General features: G+C 44.3%; 3 protein-coding genes across 5 annotated transcripts; 1 reads left to right on the top strand and 2 right to left on the bottom strand.

Annotated features, from left to right (window-relative positions):
- Nucleotides 1-31: 31 nt before the first annotated feature.
- On the bottom strand, nucleotides 32-10,742 carry LOC125768388 (probable citrate synthase 2, mitochondrial). 3 transcript variants are annotated; one of them, XM_049435981.1, is made up of 5 exons: nucleotides 10,632-10,742; nucleotides 10,337-10,417; nucleotides 6,332-6,490; nucleotides 3,389-3,515; nucleotides 32-2,626 (listed from the first exon to the last, which is right to left on the bottom strand). In XM_049435981.1, exons 2-5 carry the CDS (start codon nucleotides 10,385-10,387, stop codon nucleotides 1,563-1,565), a joined length of 1,401 nt encoding a protein of 466 aa, XP_049291938.1. In that variant the 5' UTR covers nucleotides 10,388-10,417; nucleotides 10,632-10,742; the 3' UTR covers nucleotides 32-1,562. The 3 variants fall into 3 exon arrangements, with proteins under 3 accessions (XP_049291938.1, XP_049291937.1, XP_049291939.1); XM_049435980.1 differs by having other exon boundaries at nucleotides 10,573-10,706; XM_049435982.1 differs by lacking the exon at nucleotides 10,632-10,742 and adding an exon at nucleotides 10,565-10,622.
- Nucleotides 10,743-11,327: 585 nt separating this feature from the next.
- On the top strand, nucleotides 11,328-13,926 carry LOC125768372 (arylsulfatase B-like). Its single transcript, XM_049435936.1, has 3 exons — nucleotides 11,328-12,389; nucleotides 12,455-13,150; nucleotides 13,221-13,926. The coding sequence occupies exons 1-3, from the start codon at nucleotides 11,992-11,994 to the stop codon at nucleotides 13,825-13,827; spliced, it is 1,701 nt and encodes a 566-aa protein (XP_049291893.1). The 5' UTR covers nucleotides 11,328-11,991; the 3' UTR covers nucleotides 13,828-13,926.
- Nucleotides 13,927-14,110: 184 nt separating this feature from the next.
- On the bottom strand, nucleotides 14,111-17,508 carry LOC125768369 (zinc transporter 9). The gene is made up of 7 exons (XM_049435925.1): nucleotides 16,747-17,508; nucleotides 15,898-16,633; nucleotides 15,703-15,829; nucleotides 15,219-15,625; nucleotides 14,812-15,140; nucleotides 14,542-14,730; nucleotides 14,111-14,466 (listed from the first exon to the last, which is right to left on the bottom strand). Exons 1-7 carry the CDS (start codon nucleotides 16,792-16,794, stop codon nucleotides 14,422-14,424), a joined length of 1,881 nt encoding a protein of 626 aa, XP_049291882.1. The 5' UTR covers nucleotides 16,795-17,508; the 3' UTR covers nucleotides 14,111-14,421.
- Nucleotides 17,509-17,525: the final 17 nt, after the last annotated feature.

The following is a 17,525-nucleotide window of genomic DNA, read 5'->3' on the forward strand; positions in this document are numbered from 1 at the left end:
TTACCGAGGTTTTTTTCTACAACGCATCAACTATGTTTGAAAACAATTTGTTTGATTTATTTCATTTAGCAAAACAAACTCATCCTCTTAATCATTCTGAAGTCATCGAATTGAAAACCTAGTCAAGTCTGGTGGAAAGTGTAGTAAATTGCGTCCTTGTTTATCTACACACCACGCACAAGCGCTATGCAATGGGTGCACTTCCATACCGTACCTACGCATGAACCACACGTCATACGTTCTCAGAAAGCAATAAATATTAATTATTGGGTCAGCATACTACGGTACAGGAATGTGCAGCACATTCACGTGAACGATTGTTTCCGTCCGTCCCTAGCAATGCAGCAATGCATGTGGGGTTTCCTCCCAAAACTTGAACAAGTCGGTATGCACGTGTGAAAAAAAACAAACAATAATTTAAATTACGTAACTTGACAAAATGGACTGCCCTTAGAGCAAAACAAACGTTAACGATCATTCTAAACTAATTAAGTTGCTAGACGCCACACTTACAGCAAAATAATATGTACTCAATCGAAACGAAAGGAACACTGGAACCACGGCACCACACATTTCTGCCCACCATTCGGGCTGATACACGATGTGGAACTCTACTACGAGCAAACGTGCTAGTTAGGCTACTAATTTAAAGATTAGATCGGTTTTGCAAACGGTAGCTTCTCTACCAATCCTATCTTTTGTTTTCCATCCGCAAGGCGGTTGTGTGATTTAAGATTTAAGAACGTGAGGAAAAAACGCTTCTACAGCATGCATTTTCATCAGATGTACTTTCAAATACTAGAGATTTACTCGACCGTAGCATGTCCTTACAGGCAAACATAGAAAATGATTCTTTCTTCGCGTTGTGTTTGGCATTCACCTTACGAACAAAACGCACATCTTTGCTTACATTTGGTGTGTAACTCTCGTAATTAGATTGTTCTTGTTCTGGTTTGTTTTGCGACACTCTCTACGAGAGAGGATAAGTATTATTATTACATATTTCTTTGCTTTAATTATCGTTTTCTTGTCGCTCGCCACATATTTCTCTTGCCGTCGTTGTCCTCTTTTTTGTTTTTTAAGATGAGCGATGGGAAAGGGTCTTCACCAACAGCATTCTCTTTTGTCGGGAGGGATGGTTGGTTGTATCTATCACTCTAAAAGCTATTTGTATAGTTTTTAACTCAATTACTATCGCAGAGTTTGGTAGTTTTTGGTTGCAAATTGTGTTACTCTCTATCGCTCTAGCTTTCTTCCCACTCCTGCGGTGACTAACGTTCCGGCGCTGGCCTTAATATCGTAGAATAGCCGACTCCCTCCCTTGTCCATTTTTCGATTCGTCCCTGCTGATACGGGATCAATGATGATGAGCTGCATGTTGTTGGTCTCGGTTGCGACTGCACATTCAAGTTTGCTTTACTTTGTCGGTGTGTGTTTAAATTACTCATTTCGATGAAAACTTATGCTTAGAGTTGCAAAGGATGCGTGTGTGTGTGTGTTTAACGGTTGTGTGATTTAAGTGTGTGTTTGTTTGTTTATGCATTACAGGGAAGTTCCACCCTTTACTTGGAGGTGGCCTTGATCAGTCCATCGGTGGACATCGATTTGGGGCGCTCGATCGGCAGACCGAGGGCACGGTCCCACACAAGCGATGCCAACACGCCGAGGGCGCGCGATACACCGAACAGCACGGTGTAGTAGTTCATCTCCTTCAGACCGTAGTACTGCAGCAGCACACCGGAGTGAGCATCTACGTTCGGCCACGGGTTCTTCACCTTGCCCAGCTCGGTCAGGATTGGGGGCACGACCTTGTAGATGTTCGAAACCAGCCCGAACAGCGGGTCGTTTGGCAGGTGCTTGAGGGCGAACTCGCGCTGGCAGGTGTAGCGGGGATCGGTCTTACGCAATACGGCGTGACCGTAACCGGGCACAACCTGGCCCGACTTTAGCGTCTTCCAGATGAACTCCTTCACCTTCTCCTCGTTTGCGTTGTCGCCCAGCTCCTTGCGCAGCTTCTGCAGCCACACCAACACCTCCTGGTTGGCCAAACCGTGCAGCGGACCGGCGAGACCGTTCATGCCGGCGGCGAACGACAGGTACGGATCGCTCAGTGCCGAACCGACCAGATGGACCGTGTGTGCCGACACGTTACCACCCTCGTGGTCGCTGTGAATCGTCAGGTACAGGCGCATCAGCTCGGTGAACTTCTCATCCTCGTAGCCCAGCATCTTGGTGAAGTTGGCCGACCAATCCTTCTTCGGGTCGATCGCACCGATACCCTTACCATCGCGGTACGTGTTGCGATAGATGGTGGCCGCAATCACCGGCAGCTTTGCAATCAGGTCCATGCTGTCCTCGTACACGTACTCCCAGTACTTGCTCTTGTGCACACCTTCGGAGTACGCTTTCGCGAATTTGCTCTCGTGGTTCAATGCGGTCACGGCACAGCTCAGCTGCGACATTGGATGCAGAGAGGTGGGCATGTTGTTTAGCATGGTGACGACGTGCGACGGCAGTGCAGCACGGTTGGCCCATTCGCGGGACAACGCATCGACCTGAGCCTTCGACGGCACATCACCAGTGATCAGCAGCCAGAACAGACCCTCAGGCAATGGTTCCTGACCACCTATGGTAAAGATGAAGGAGAGAGAGAGAGAAAACAATTAGACGAATTGTTAAACAACTCACTAGGAATTTAATTGACGCGTCTTATTATTCAATGCCTAAATGGTCACAAACATCAATAACTACCTAGAAGGATAATTTCCTAAATAATAATATGAATGGTCAATATATCCAATGTAGAAAAGAAATAAGAAATAGGGCACGGCTATCCATTTGCTTACAAATCACAACGGGGTCATGGCATATAAGCTGCAGAAGCTTAAAATAAATTATTACTACTAGAAACTACCCGGAGCAAACGAACGACCCTTCCACTGGTGATGCACATCTGAGTGCATTTTGCATACGTCCTTCGCGACATTACCTAACTCGTGACTCGTGTCTCGTAAGCGATTATTCAACCGACGGACCGACTGCATTTATATATCTCGTGATACTGAGTTGTTTTTTCGAAACCGTTACAACCACTATTTCGTTTCGATCGATCCCGGTCAATCCATTGCTTCATCTATTCAAATACGGGTAGTCCCCGAAATGGGATTTTCCGCGTAAGACGCGTATCTGGACACAATATCGTGTATGCTTGAAAGGAATAGAGTCGACATTTCTTCTCAAATTATTGTAGTAATATCAAAATAGAAAGAACCAACAATTAATTTTTTTCTCCTTTTTTGTTTCAGGGGGACCGTGTATGTGTGTAACAGGACGTGAAAAGTCTTTAGTATGTCATTAAAGTAAAGAAAACGCTATGTATATAGCTTACCTGGTGCCTTCGGAAGCACCTGCTGGCATTCGGGGATTGACAAACCGCGGAAACGGATGCCCTCATCCGGATCAAGCACGGAAGTTTCACACACGAGACCCTTGATGCCACGCATACCGCCATACATCTGGAATGTTCCAAAAACAAGGAAAATAAATTAACCGTCTGCTCATATGATAAGGCTACACAAATGTGTCCGAAGGAGAAGAAACCTAACCTAGAGTGGGGATGATAAGCGTACTTAATATTACCGCAACTTTTTTATCTCCTCCAGGGGCATCTTCCTAACACATATGCGTTTAATACACAGTGCTGTCTGTGCAAATAGAAACGCCCTTTCATCGGACATACATTCATGAATTTTCCAACGCTCAAACCACCCATGATCGGTGCCAAATTTTAGCAATAATTCTTGGTAGAACGAATCACCTCATTGCATAGTGGAGGTCAATTAAGAATTAACACACTAACCGTACAGCCATCATTGCCGCTTCTCAATGAGAATACTTCATCGTAGCTTGATTTAAAGACTGCCCATTAAAGCTGCTGTGTGTACACGGCCGAAGCACACAAGAAGGAAGGCACGGTGTAGACCGACAACAAGCAACCGCATTCACGGCTTGTCTTGCCTTGGCGCGTTATTGAACTTGACTTCATTAAATGCCGCTTGGAATAACGAGCATGCACAATTCCATGGAACCATGTGTGGAAGAGGTCTAAGATGTCTGAAAAAAAAGAAACCCCAACCAACCCGCTCTAGACACCGGACGCACTACCAGCAACGTGGAGATAAGTGAATTCCCGCGTCCGATCAACGTCTGTTATCATGCCCGACATCATATGTGGTCGGTCAGCTGACCGTCGTTCCACTGGAGAATGTGCGCGCTATGATGTCACACAATGCGGTAACGGAATGTAAAAAAAAAATCTTTTCTAAACATACAAAAACATGCCGATTTAATAGTAAAACTATTTGACACACCCGCTGCTACAGTCGCAGCGCAATAGCACCAGCAGTAAAATGCGCTAGCCACGTTCGTTGTGCCATTAGCAACCTAATATGGCTTAATGCGATTTGGCTAGAGCAAACGCTAACTCGCCCAAGGTCTAAAGGTTGCTAATGAGTGAGGAAACAAAATTACCGGAAAGATGTGTTTTTATTTTTCATCTAACAAAAAACCTAACCGCATACTGGTGGCGCATCATGTGATCGGACATATTCTCGTAAGCTGGTCAGTTCATTCAACTGAAACAAGGTGAGATAACCAAAAAACAGCGCACACTTGCTGTACCGCGCAAGCTGTAGAAAAGGTTTTATCGCTGGCCTTCCGTTTTCGACCCTTTTTGGATTTACTCAAAAGCCCTCGTTATCTTGTCCCTTTCTGAACAACGACATTGCGATGTTACGCCCTTCAAATCAGCTTCAAACAGTAGTTAATTCGAAACTATTGTAGAACAGGGAAGGCCCACGATTACTGGGGGGAGTCACTTTCCGTACAATCACGCGTGAATAGTTCACCGTGCGGCGTATATTATTATGTCAATTATATCTCTATCTAGCTTCAAATAGCTCTACGTCGAATGTTACAAACAGCGCTACAAAGTGCAATTTTATGTGGAAAAGCGAACCGATTTGACGGTACACGTATGCTGGGAAAATATTGGTAAACACGAGATCAGGTCACTGTCAACAGTGAGCTGGTGGCTATGTTACTGCCACTGATCTTGCTGGAGCATCATCGTGAAAATCCAAAGTACACAAGGTTGGCATCGCATTTGCTGATTGCGAGCAAAAAGTGTAAACCGGTTATCGGAGTTGCGGGAGGAAGTAATGGACGAATCGGCACGTGACATGAACTTCCAATAACAACTTGCTCTTGATCATTTGAAGATGTGTTGTTTTACGATTTGTCCCCGTTGCAAACAAATCGTAATGGTAAAAAGCAAACCTTCCGGTTGATATACTGATAACATTCAGTGTCTAACAAGGATAATAACTAGTTTAACAACACTATGCTAATATGTTATTCACAATTCATCGGAAAATACGCTACACACGTTTTATTTATAAAATGAATCGGAAGTTTTATGAAACATACCGATACACTTCAAAATAAGATATACCTGTTATGAAGTGTTTTGATGTAGACATTATGACATTATGTAATTTAAATTAAAAAGATTTAAATATTGTCAACCCTTGTTCATAGTTCAATAGTAACATCATTTTCATTTACGGAACCCTACAGTTAAAGGTCAAATTCCAAACAATCGATCAAAACATCAATGAATATAGATGCTTCACCTGTTCTCAAAAAAGAATACCCGCGTCCATCTATGCTCAAGAAAAAAAAGTACAATGATCTCTCAGTCTGGTCGCGTTATTACATCAAACAGTAGAGACGGACGCATTTCAATCATCCCACCAACCGGTCCATCGCGTGTGCCCAATGAACCGCCCGATGATGACACGCTCCAGTGACTCTACCCTACCCGCAGTGAAAGCCACTCGGTCAGTAGTGTGACGCTGGCGGCAAATCAATTGTGTCCACTGCCGCAATTTGATAGCAGTCGTTTAACTCAATTAGAGCTCCGGACTGGCAAGGGCGTGCGCACGAGTCAAACGTTTGTGATTACATCTCCACTCGGGAAGGATGATGATCATCACACCCCGAGACTGTCTAGTGATCTGAAAATGACCTTTTCAGGTGTCAGGAGAGTTCAAGCACGTTGGATACATGTAACAGCATTTTCTCACGCTAGCAGTTGCAACGGCGGTTGCAACGATGGGCGCATTTACATTCCCGACAGTGATTCTAAAATTAAATCATCTTCGGAGTGTTCCTATTCCTGTATCTCATTTTGCCCTCCAAAGATTCAGCTACGAAAAAAGGAGAAATACCGAGAACGAAATGACTTATTCGCCACTAACTAAATACTTACCATATCGACGGTGACTTCGCCGACTTTGGTATTGCCGTGCTGCTTGCGGAAGTTCTTGATGCGCTCCTGCTCCTTCGGAATCTTCTCCGTCAGGACGCCCTTCAGGTCTGTGCTGTCGGAGGCATTGCGCACGAACGTAGCGATTACCGGCAGGGCATTCTGTAGGATAAAAGAAAGAAAAAGAAAGCGTTAGCAGAGATCATTGCACTAAAGCGTTGACTTTTGACGCGATTCAATCGATTGTCTTCTCTTTGACGTAAAGCTATTTACAAAACAAACGGGAATAAACTCAAGACAGGGTGATAAAAACGAACTCAAAAAATACAACAAATCTTTCGATTGCTCGAAGAATGTTTCTTCATGCGTAGCTTGAACAGCGCATCAAGTCGAATGGGTCGTCCGCGGTACCTATTATTAGACGTCCTCCGTTCGTCACTGCGAAAGAAGCAACACTTTACATCCAACTCGTCTCACGTTTATTCCCCGCGAAATGTACATATGCTGTGTGTTTGGTAGGGTCTATACCTATCCACACATTTGATCACGAGGATCAAGTGGTAAACGCTTCACCAGTGTCATTTTTTTCTGCATTGACGTATGCAACCGTTATCATTGGAGGTTTTAAACTGCATATTATTTGCGACACGCTATCATATAGCGCCTTCACGCCAACTTATCTCTTTATCTGCAGGACGTCTTTTTTCGCACAAACTCAAAATTACATTCCGAGTACGTATTCCAGAATGTTCTCAATTACCAACTTCCGTAGTCATAACAGAACATCTCCAATGGCCTTCAAAAAATATCATTTGTAATGTACAGAGAGGGAAGTTACGATTTACGTCAACTCATTCTTTGGATCTTTGAAATAAACCCATAAAAACGAATTGGAAAGAAAACCTGTTTTATAGACAATGTTGTTGGACACAAAGTCCCGGACTCTTGTCCAAAATTGTCGGCTCGAGATCTTCCCACAAGAGACTGTCCAGCGTGGCGTGAAAAAAAGCCAAGAAGAACCGGTTATATGCATAGTACGGCCAGAGAGTTTGTGAACACCAAATCAAACCATCCAATATCTCCCTTGTTACGTTGAAAGTACCTAAAGGAAGCTCTACAACGAGGCTAAACCTCAGGAAGCAACACCCTACAGTCGGTGCATTACTCTAAACAGAAGGAACCAGGTCATACCGGCAATAGGCAATAATCATGCAATGATGTAACAAAACCTTTCCCTGCATTATCTAACGGTTCTAATACACACCCCCATCCTGCTTGTTACCTATCGATCGATAAGGTTGGCATTTATTCTAGGCCAAAAATAGCAATGGTACGATCGGAGTCTACACATCAATTACCCAACGAAAACAACCTAATTATAGACCTAGTGTGCTACTCAATCCCGGAACATTGACGGATTCCGTAGTGTTGCCCCCAAAAAGGGGTCAACCTTCAAAACGAAAGCCTTTTTATTCGACATCTCAAAAAACAAAAAGAGAGACACAAGTGCACTAATGCGGAAGGCTGGCAAATTGCCCTGTTTCGTTCATCGACTTTGTCTCACATAGTCTGTCGTGATTGTCCTTAGTAAGCCCTCCATCGGCAATGTCATCACCGACAGATCGTGCTCAGCATAGAGATGCAAGCCCGTTTGTAAAAAAAATAAAGTTATTGCCATTTTATATTCCACCATGTGCTTTAGGACGCTGCTCTCAACCGGATCGCATTCTGTGTCTATAGCCGCATGGGAAGAGGAGTTCGCATAGAAAAAAAAACCTTCGCCACTCAAACTCTGTTCATTAGAGCAAAGCGCGTCCGGCAAAGGTCTCGCTGGATCACCTGATCTGTGCACGGCAGTACAATCATTTTGTACGGCCGTGCTCGATGGCCCCGTGGTGTTCCATCGCATGGTGTGTACGTATTGCGCTACGCAACTCGCGCATCGTTTCGCGAATAGCTGTTGATAGGAGATTTCTTATCGCGAGATAGTGCCATCGGTGGGCAGGCGTGATAATGGGTAGAGTGCAGATGGCATTGATGGATGGGAGGAAATCTCTCTACAAGAGTGTAACATACCTCCTCTTACACATAAGTACATTGTGATCGTATGAAGTAAAATCGTCACCCAAAAGCCGGCATCGTTCAGCGTACATCACGTAGAACTGCTGAACAAACAGAATACCACTGTAGTACTGCTAGTGTTGGCTATGGCACTGTGCTTGAAATAGGTTCCCTAAACGGTCCGCAATCTGCTGTCGACGGCTTATCGCTGACATTGAACTTTTATCGTTTCTACGTCATCGTTTCGAATTCTTAATTTTCACAGCAAATTTGCCAGCATGTATTCTTTAAAAATTAAATATTTGCGAGCAAATATTGATAACAAACTATCTTAAATTATATACATACAACTTTCCTTTTAGAGAAAATATGATTACATAACGAAGCAAACGTTATGGCTTTCGATTTCGTCCTACTTCCCCTCTGTCTGCATAGTTATACTTCCTAAAATTCCAATTTTTATACACTGATCGATCGAAATCGATAGCTTTAACCATTTCATGTTACATTTAGTGTGTCTTTCGTTAGCTAAAAGTTCTACAACCTCAAAGGGGTTTAACCTCGCCGCATTTGCAATGGTAATGAGCTCTGGAAACCGAACATTCAACCATACACGCGGGACTCTTGCACGGTGAACAATTCTTGGCGATTTTACAAGATATAAATAATCCTTTCATTACAAGCGGGAATTTGCTGCCAATAACAAAACATCTTTCTGATGTTACCTAACAAAGTTAATCATTATAATGACTGTATATGTTGTTCCTAGTAGGATCAAAATAGACAAGCAAACAAAAACTATATTCGAGAATAACATTTTAATTCCCTCGTAAAAACATGATAAACACACACCCGCACAATCGTACACGACGAATATCGGAGAGTAGTTATCTAACATTCTGTTCCACACGACCGTTTTTCCACCGTAGGAATGAAAGGCGGAAAATGGGAGAAGTTGTTGGATTGCGTCAAGTGACGACACGAGTTTCTTCTCTCGTCTGATTTTTTCCTCTGCGCGCGCTCCAATACTTAATGTTACGAGCTAAATGTGCTCCTCTGTCTGTATAGTATTGATCTATTCTTCCTTATTTCGCAATATACCTTATATGGCTTTAGGATGCTTAAACCATGATAGTATACTTGTCCACAAATCGTGTTGTGTAAGTCCCTCAACTTAACCACGGGTTTGTATTGCTATTGTTCCTACTACCATTCCTACGTTACTCAAACACAATTATCTCATCATCGGCGCCTGTGTGTGCAGCATCGTCGTAGCAACCCTCCACAGCATTGCCTACTTGATGATTAAATCCACGCTTTCCACGTTCCGCGTACCAGCGCGTTTAACCTTCGCCACAACCTTCTCCACTCGCGTGGATGAAGGATTTTCTCTTCCCATTTTTGCCCAGCGCTTATCACTCCCATAGGAAAGCTACGGAAGTGTACGGACCAAGAGAATTTTCTTTACTATCTGGGGTTTCCCATTTGCGACGGTCATGCTTCACATTTTCACTTGTACAAGCAGGAACTTTCTTTGGTCACCTGTTATGTAATGATCCGTTCTTCCGTGAGTACAGAAAAAATCGAACACCACTTGTGTAAACTCGTCCACTTTACGGCACTGTGCGCGATGACGCGGTCAAGTTCTTAAGCAAATCACAGACACACGCACATATTCGCACACGACACGCACTGTTGTACACAGGGCCAATGCAGTAGGATAAGCTTCTGGACTACACCCTTTCAAGGACATTCCAGCCGGTTTGGTGATCCCTTTACCGCGTGTGCCAGACACATGACTAAATCTCTGTCCACGGGGAACCGTAGAAACTTCGCGATAGCGTTTCTTTTTTTAAAGCAGATCCATTCGCAGCGATACGGCGGACGCAACGTGGACGGCATTAGCGATGACGACGATGGCTTGTAGAGGTCTTTTGTCCAACTCACCTTATTGGCGGCACATGCCAACTTGGATGCATAGATTCGGCTGAGGGCCATTGTTGCTGCTGCTTGTGCTGCTGGTGATTGCTGGAAGAAAGTGCCGAAAAAAAACGGGATAAGTCACTAGCACTAGGCCTTTACGGTCGGTTAGCTTTGGCAGAGCGAAGACGATGGCGTGCAACGGGGTCTACCACCGGTAACCGGTAAATCTCGCACAATAGTAGCGATGCTTACTAACTCACTTGTCTCTTCGCTGCCAACTAGTGCACCGCGATTGCTGAGACGTTTTTCGACGACTTACCTATTTGTGGAAATGCTAAAATCCGAGAAAATCCCGAGCGCGCAAGTCGACGACGGTTTCGCGGGCGGCAAGAGAAAACCTAGAGATGGACATTACGCATTGAAACCGCCGGATCGGTTCGCATCAATCGCGTGTGAAATTAATCCATCACTGAACCTCTCTATTTTGCTAAAACAGTGTTTAAGTTGTTTGGTTTAAATCAAAGATTAATTTTTATCCTGCATTAAAATATCTTTTACAGCACTTAGCTTTAAAAATCATCCGAATAATGTAATTTAATTTTGCGTAACAACAAAATAAATTGTTCGGATTGCACCGATCTTAACTGCCCATCACTAGAGATGTGCGAAAGAGGCAACTTGACAGTAGCACGCTACATGAAGGCGATGCTACATTCGACGATTTTTTGTACTCCTGCAAAATCGATAAATTTATTTTAATCTATCCATGAGTTTTTGTAGTATCTCATTGAAAAATCGTCTAAAAAAACGTTTGCACCTATATTAGTTGAATTAAGTAGGAATTACTTTTGATTTCGATTAGTTGGAATTTGTGCCGACTGCTCACAAACAAAGAAACGTCAAATCAAACCACCAAACGTCACTACGAATTTGCTACACTGTAAATTACATTTCGTTGTTCGTTATTTAATTTCTGTAAACTAACTTACAATTCCATCATGAAGATTGCATGACCTCACAGAATCTGTTAATTTCTGCTTCTAATATAACCGTTTCTATGTTTGCTCAGCTTTCCCTTTTGCCTCAGCGAACAAGTTAACCATGTTTGCTGAGCATGCTCACTAAACTCGCGCGGTCAATTTCACCCTACGTTAACGTTACAAACATTGCCACCTTATTACAAACAAGCGGCACCTTGCAAAAGGGGGTGTGAAGAAAATATTTACAAATAAATGGCGATAAACATAAATTCCGCCTGTCGGCGGCAAAGGGTAGTATCAAACATATATGCACTTGTATGTGTGTGAGCGAGTGGATTGGCGCAGGGGGCGTATGGTTGAATCACATTCAAATTCTCCCGCGACGACGGCAGTTAGTCAATCACGCACTTTGGCCTGTTTGCGAGGGATAGTCCATTGCCAGAAGCACACCAAATCATAGCCGTCCACAATCAAAACCGGTCATGAGTTCACGATCAGCAAAAGCAGGTTTTTGGGTGTATGCAAAAAAGGTGTTTTAAAAGAGATAGGCAGTTACGCATTGTGAAGGTGATTCAAAAACGATTCAATTGTGCTCGTTTGCATTTAACTTTACCGCAACATTGTTGTACAATCGTGTATTCGAAGTTTTTGTGCATAATTCCAACCCCAGTAAGTGGCACTAATTCGTCTAAATGAAGCATGGCGTTAACTAAAACATATCGAGAAATGTCCTGTATGGGTTGTTTCGGAATGATACTGGTGGGCTTTCTACTGTTGTTGTCCCCCAAGGCAGGTCATGCGACAGAAAGTGTTCGGCCGAATATAATTTTCATTTTAGCTGATGATCTGGGCTGGAACGATGTCGGTTTCCATGGTTCCGCACAAATCCCAACGCCCAATCTGGACGCGTTGGCCTACTCGGGCATTATTCTCAACCGTTATTACGTGAATCCAATCTGCACTCCATCTCGTTCCGCGCTAATGACCGGCAAGTACCCAATACACACCGGGATGCAGCATACGGTGCTTTACGGAATGGAACCACGAGGACTTCCATTGTCAGAGAAGCTGTTGCCCCAATACCTGAAGGATCTTGGGTAGGCAGGTTAGTAGTTCCTAGAAAGGACATTTGTTAAGAAAAAAAACTTCATTCATTTCGTAGATATTCCAACCACATTGTTGGCAAATGGCATCTGGGACATTATCAACTCCGCTACACACCGTTACAACGAGGCTTCGACAGTCATACTGGATTTTGGACCGGACATCATCATATGAACGATCACACGGCGGTAGAGCACGGTCAGTGGGGTCTCGATATGCGCCGTGACTACGACGTAGCATACGATCTTCACGGGAAGTACACGACGCATGTGATCGGCTCGGAAGCGATCAATATAGTGCAGGCGCACAATAAGAGCGAACCGCTCTTTCTCTACGTAGCACATGCGGCCGTTCATTCGGCAAATCCGTACGATTTCCTTCCAGCTCCGGACGAAACGATTGCCGAACTGAGCCACATTGAAAACTATCGTCGGCGTAAGTACGCCGCCATGATGGTGGAGCTGGACAGAACCGTTGGCAGCCTGGTGGATGTGCTGCACGCACAAGACATGCTGAAAAATACGATCATCGTGTTTAGCAGCGATAATGGTGGGCCGGCGGATGGATTCAACGATAATGCCGCTTCAAATTGGCCGTTACGCGGAGTGAAGAATACACTGTGGGAAGGTGGAGTACGCGGGGCCGGCTTTATCTGGAGCCCACTGTTACGAAATGTGAGCCGAGTATCGCACCAAATGGTGCAAGTTTGCGATTGGCTTCCGACGCTTTACGAAGCAGCAGGTGGCAATGTGAGGTGAGTGACTTAAGTTTGACTGAAAGAATATTGCATAACTTTTGTTCGGATATCACCTGTTGTTTTGCAGTTCGTTACCCACCGATCTGGACGGTATCAGTGTGTGGAATGAGCTGGATACCGGTGCTCCAACAAGGCGTATTGAGATACTGCACAATATCGACGATATTTGGGGCAGCTCCGCACTCACAGTCGGTAACTGGAAGCTTGTGAAGGGGTCACACTATAATCGCACCTGGGACGGTTGGTACGGTCCGGCAGGGATACGCGACGAAAAAGCCTACTCACTGGAAACTATCACGAACAGTTCGGCGGGTCAGATAATGGCGCAATTAGACTTGCTTCCCTCCCGGGATCGCATTACACAGCTGCGCCGAGAGGGTACGGTTTCGTGCGGTGCTGGAGCGCACATGGCAAACGAATGTAACCCACTGGAAAGCGCATGCTTGTTTGACGTGGAAAGTGATCCCTGCGAGTACAATAATCTGGCCGACGAACATCTGCATACGGTGCAAAGTTTGCTCGCCAGGCTGGCCGATTATAATAGTACCGCTGTCGCACCATCGAACTTGGACGATGATCTACGCGGTGCACCCCAGCACTGGAACTACACGTGGCATAACTTCGGTGACGAACCGGAGCCGGAAGTATTACTAAATGATAATGAAGAAATGTAACCACGGAAGACTGTGCGCTGTTGTTAATACTGAGTAGCTTTTTATTTCTCTTCTAAACACAAAAAGCATAAATAAATTCTAGCCAAATAACTAAATAAATTATTTCTTCAAATGGTTATTTTGAAAATAAATACTACTGCGCAAAATGTATGGTAAGCTCGACCTTTACACAATCGTACTGCCACTTTCAAGAGCTATTGAAGGTTCCCTGGCTATCGGTGTATCGCAAATATGTAGCAGCACAACCAGAACTTCTAGTTTACATCGGTAGACAAGCGGTTAGTTAGAGTTTTATTGTATTGTTTGCTTTGCATTTATTGGTTCTATTAGTAGCACAATATTGTCTAACAGTGAACGGCCGAGCATCGAGAATTGGATGACGGGAGAAACTTTTTTGTTTTGTTTTAAACTTTATACCTTTCTTCCCTCTTGTACTTCAGCTGAAACAGCCAACAGGCTGCTTCATGGACAGTTTTTTGATAACTTTGCTTCGTTTATACTGCTATAAAGCAGCTATAAAGCCGCAAAACTTGCTCGTTTTAAGACGTTAAAATTAAAAAAAAAAAAAAACAGGAAGCAAATAACTTTTAGAGCTTACAGTATCTCCAAATCACAGTGTCTTATTTCGGGGAATTTTTTCTGCAAATAGAAAAGAATTGTGAGATAGTGAAAATGTGCGCGAAACGTTGATGGTCATTACGTGATCACGCTTACCCTTAGTTTCATTTCAATCCTATCAATTTCACCGCCCATCAGATCGACAATGTTTTCGCCGTGTTTCAGCAGAAACGCTTCCAGTTCGTCGATCGTCTGGAACGTGCGCACCTCCTCTAGCAGCAGGTTCAAATCCTGCTTATCCAGATATACGCGTGTCACCTCACGGCCATCGAAATCCATTTCAGCCTAAACCGAAACAGAAACATCCAGAATGGTGATTAACGGATACAATGTATGTCCTTCGTTCATCTATTCGATAGATCTTACCTTATATCTAACCAATGAGTTCCCCATATCTATACCCTTGACGTCATGGATTGCCCGGATCATAATGTCACTCTCCAGTTCGGCGTTAATTTTGTCCAGATTCTCCTGGCGAATTGAACGTCCGACTAATGCTGCCACGTTCGTGTAGATGATGAAAGATGCCACGCCCCCGAGCATGCAGCCTACCAGCAACGAACCAACCGCGTCCGGAATTGGCGAACCGGTGTAGGTGGAAAGACCCATACAGGTCGCCGCTAGAGCTACACTTAATACCGCGGCGGCATCTTCTGTAAGTACTACATTAACGCACGGATCCTGTCCACGGGCCACTGAAAAAAACAAAGAGTGGTAAAATAAATAGGTAAAAGTTATCACTCCAACAAGCATCGAACTACCGTGTGTCTTACCGTAATCTCTAAAGCTCATTCCTAGGGCTTTTGCACCACTTCGACAGCTGTTGATTGCTACCAGCAGGGTGGCACCTTCCGACACCAGTGAACCACCTAGGATGAAGAATGCCCAGAAGAAGTCATCGATCGGGTGGGGATCCACCAGACCCATGATGCCATGATAGAACGATAAGCCAGTCCCGACACAGAAAATACCCACACCGGATATTAGCGATGACACATACTTCATATTGCTATAGCCGTACGGATGGTCGGAATCGGCGATCTGCGTCGATTTGTGAATGCCGTAAGCCAGTATGAGCTGGTTGATCGTGTCCGCAAGCGAATGTATTGTTTCCGCAAACATACTGTGCGAACCCGTGTATAGCCAGGCACCGAACTTGAACAGACAGTTGGTTGCATTGCTAGCGGAGAGACAGTTGAAAGTAAAACATTCAATTAGGATTGCCGGCTTGTGGGAACGAACTGCTCCGTCTATTACATTGCAATGGCCGTCAGCACAACCTTGCCCGATTTCCCAAACAGTCCCGGTTCGGAATCGACCACATTTGTTCGGCTGCCTATTTCTCGCCGATAGTCCCGCAATCGTCGTTTTACCGTAAATATATCTACGAAAGAGAAAACCACGATCGTATCAAATTTTGCTTTTTTTTTACCAAATTTACCCCTCACTTACTCTGTTGGTGCATCTTTTTCTCGATTTCTCGTTTCAAACATTCCTTTAGGAGATTTTCCCGCGAACCCCACACCTCGATCGCCTTCGCCTCCACATCCTTTCTCCAGTAGACCGTTATCGGCGGCTCCTGTTCGTACGGTGAGCGACGTTTCGTTTTTGCCAGCGCTTCCAAGTCGGACGGTTTTAGCAAAAAGTCGGACATCGCCCGTACCGGTGTGATAAAGTTTCGTTCCAGCGAGGAACGGGAAAAATCTACCCGAATGCGTTTCTTCGCCAGCTGACGATTCTTTTCAGCAAGCTGTTCCTTCAGATCGGCTTCCGCTTTGGCTCGGGCATCCTCTTCGGCAAGGAGTGATGTTTTGGGCAAATCTTCCTTTCTGGCGATTACGGATGTTGCCGCTTCCTTTAGTGTGGTTTCGGTTTTTGGTTTCTCGATTATAATCTCCTGCAGCTTTGAATCGGCCAGCGTTGTTTTCACCAGCAGTTTACCGTGCTTCGTGTCTATCTCTAGCCGCGATTCTTGCTCAATCGGTGGGTTCGCGCTACCTTTAGTTTGCACCTTTTCCTTCAGCTTGTCTTGTTCCTCCTTCGACTGTTTGACGATGCGTGACGAGGTGAAACTTCTTTGGTTGTATCGTCTATCACAGCGCAACGCTTGCCCAGCTAGCAAGACGTCTGTCCACGCGTGCGACCTTGGGCATCCGAGCGAAAGATTTCTCATCGGTACCTGGTGCAGCTGTAATAGGGGGTGAAAGGAAAAAAAAACATTGCATAAAAGATGTTCAAACCAACGGAATGAAAATTGCTTGTTTATGATCGGTCGATAGATCGATCGATCGATTTAGTCACCTGACTCCGGTGGCATAGCAACAACCATGCTGCTCGGTGAATCGTCATGTTGCAGTACAGTTTCGAACAAGCGTACAATAGGGGCACCTCCGGTGAGGAGCGCCCTATGTCCTGGTTTCGATCGGAAAACGGTTTTTGGCCGGTTTGTATTCCTTCGCCGACGTAGAAGAATTCTATTGGGGAACAGAGATGGAATGGATGTTGGTTGCGAAAATGCCCTAAACACTGTTAATTCCGTCGATATTTCGCAATCGATGTGGGCATTTTTCGCGACTGTAGGCTGTTATGGCTCACTGTTATTTTTACACTTATTTCTTGCCGAAAAGAACTGTTTTGTTGACAATATGTGTTTGACATTTGTGGCGACTGTTGGATTGGCCAAGTACACACGAGAGAAAAATTAGCCATCCGAACTAATCACGGATAGTTAATGTAAACCATCAGAATTCTAATGTTGCTCTCGAAACTTTGAGTTAATTTAACGTTTTTCATTAATTCATAGTTTTAGAAGTAAACAAATTGTTTTTTTGTCTGTCTGTTCTTTTTATGTCCTTTTAAATGTCCAATTAAATCGTAATGTGCACTTTAATTCACCACGCGTTTACAATCGCACGTTCAGAAATCTTCGCATACAATGTAATTATGGCTGTTCAATAATTCGTTGAATAAATCCAAAGGTATTATTCATTTTTCATATTCAATACATTCTGCTTGTCTTTAGCCACTGTTTCTATCGTTTCTATCCCCAAATTAATCGTGGTACAGACAATTCGTTCATA

This window comes from Anopheles funestus, chromosome 3RL, assembly GCF_943734845.2.
Source record: "Anopheles funestus chromosome 3RL, idAnoFuneDA-416_04, whole genome shotgun sequence".
NCBI classification, from domain to species: domain Eukaryota; kingdom Metazoa; phylum Arthropoda; class Insecta; order Diptera; family Culicidae; genus Anopheles; species Anopheles funestus.

Coding starts and splice junctions, on each gene's coding strand:
- LOC125768372 (XM_049435936.1), top strand. CDS start 11,992: ATGGCGTTAACTAAAACATATCGAGAAATGTCCTGTATGGGTTGTTTC. Junction 12,390..12,454: donor CAATACCTGAAGGATCTTGG/GTAGGCAGGTTA, acceptor TTCATTTCGTAG/ATATTCCAACCACATTGTTG. Junction 13,151..13,220: donor GCAGCAGGTGGCAATGTGAG/GTGAGTGACTTA, acceptor GTTGTTTTGCAG/TTCGTTACCCACCGATCTGG.
- LOC125768369 (XM_049435925.1), bottom strand. CDS start 16,794: ATGACGATTCACCGAGCAGCATGGTTGTTGCTATGCCACCGGAGTCAG. Junction 15,141..15,218: donor AATGAGCTTTAGAGATTACG/GTAAGACACACG, acceptor TGTTTTTTTCAG/TGGCCCGTGGACAGGATCCG. Junction 14,731..14,811: donor ACTCATTGGTTAGATATAAG/GTAAGATCTATC, acceptor GTTTCGGTTTAG/GCTGAAATGGATTTCGATGG.
- LOC125768388 (XM_049435981.1), bottom strand. CDS start 10,387: ATGGCCCTCAGCCGAATCTATGCATCCAAGTTGGCATGTGCCGCCAAT. Junction 6,491..10,336: donor TGGCATGTGCCGCCAATAAG/GTGAGTTGGACA, acceptor TTTATCCTACAG/AATGCCCTGCCGGTAATCGC. Junction 3,516..6,331: donor GCGAAGTCACCGTCGATATG/GTAAGTATTTAG, acceptor GGAACATTCCAG/ATGTATGGCGGTATGCGTGG.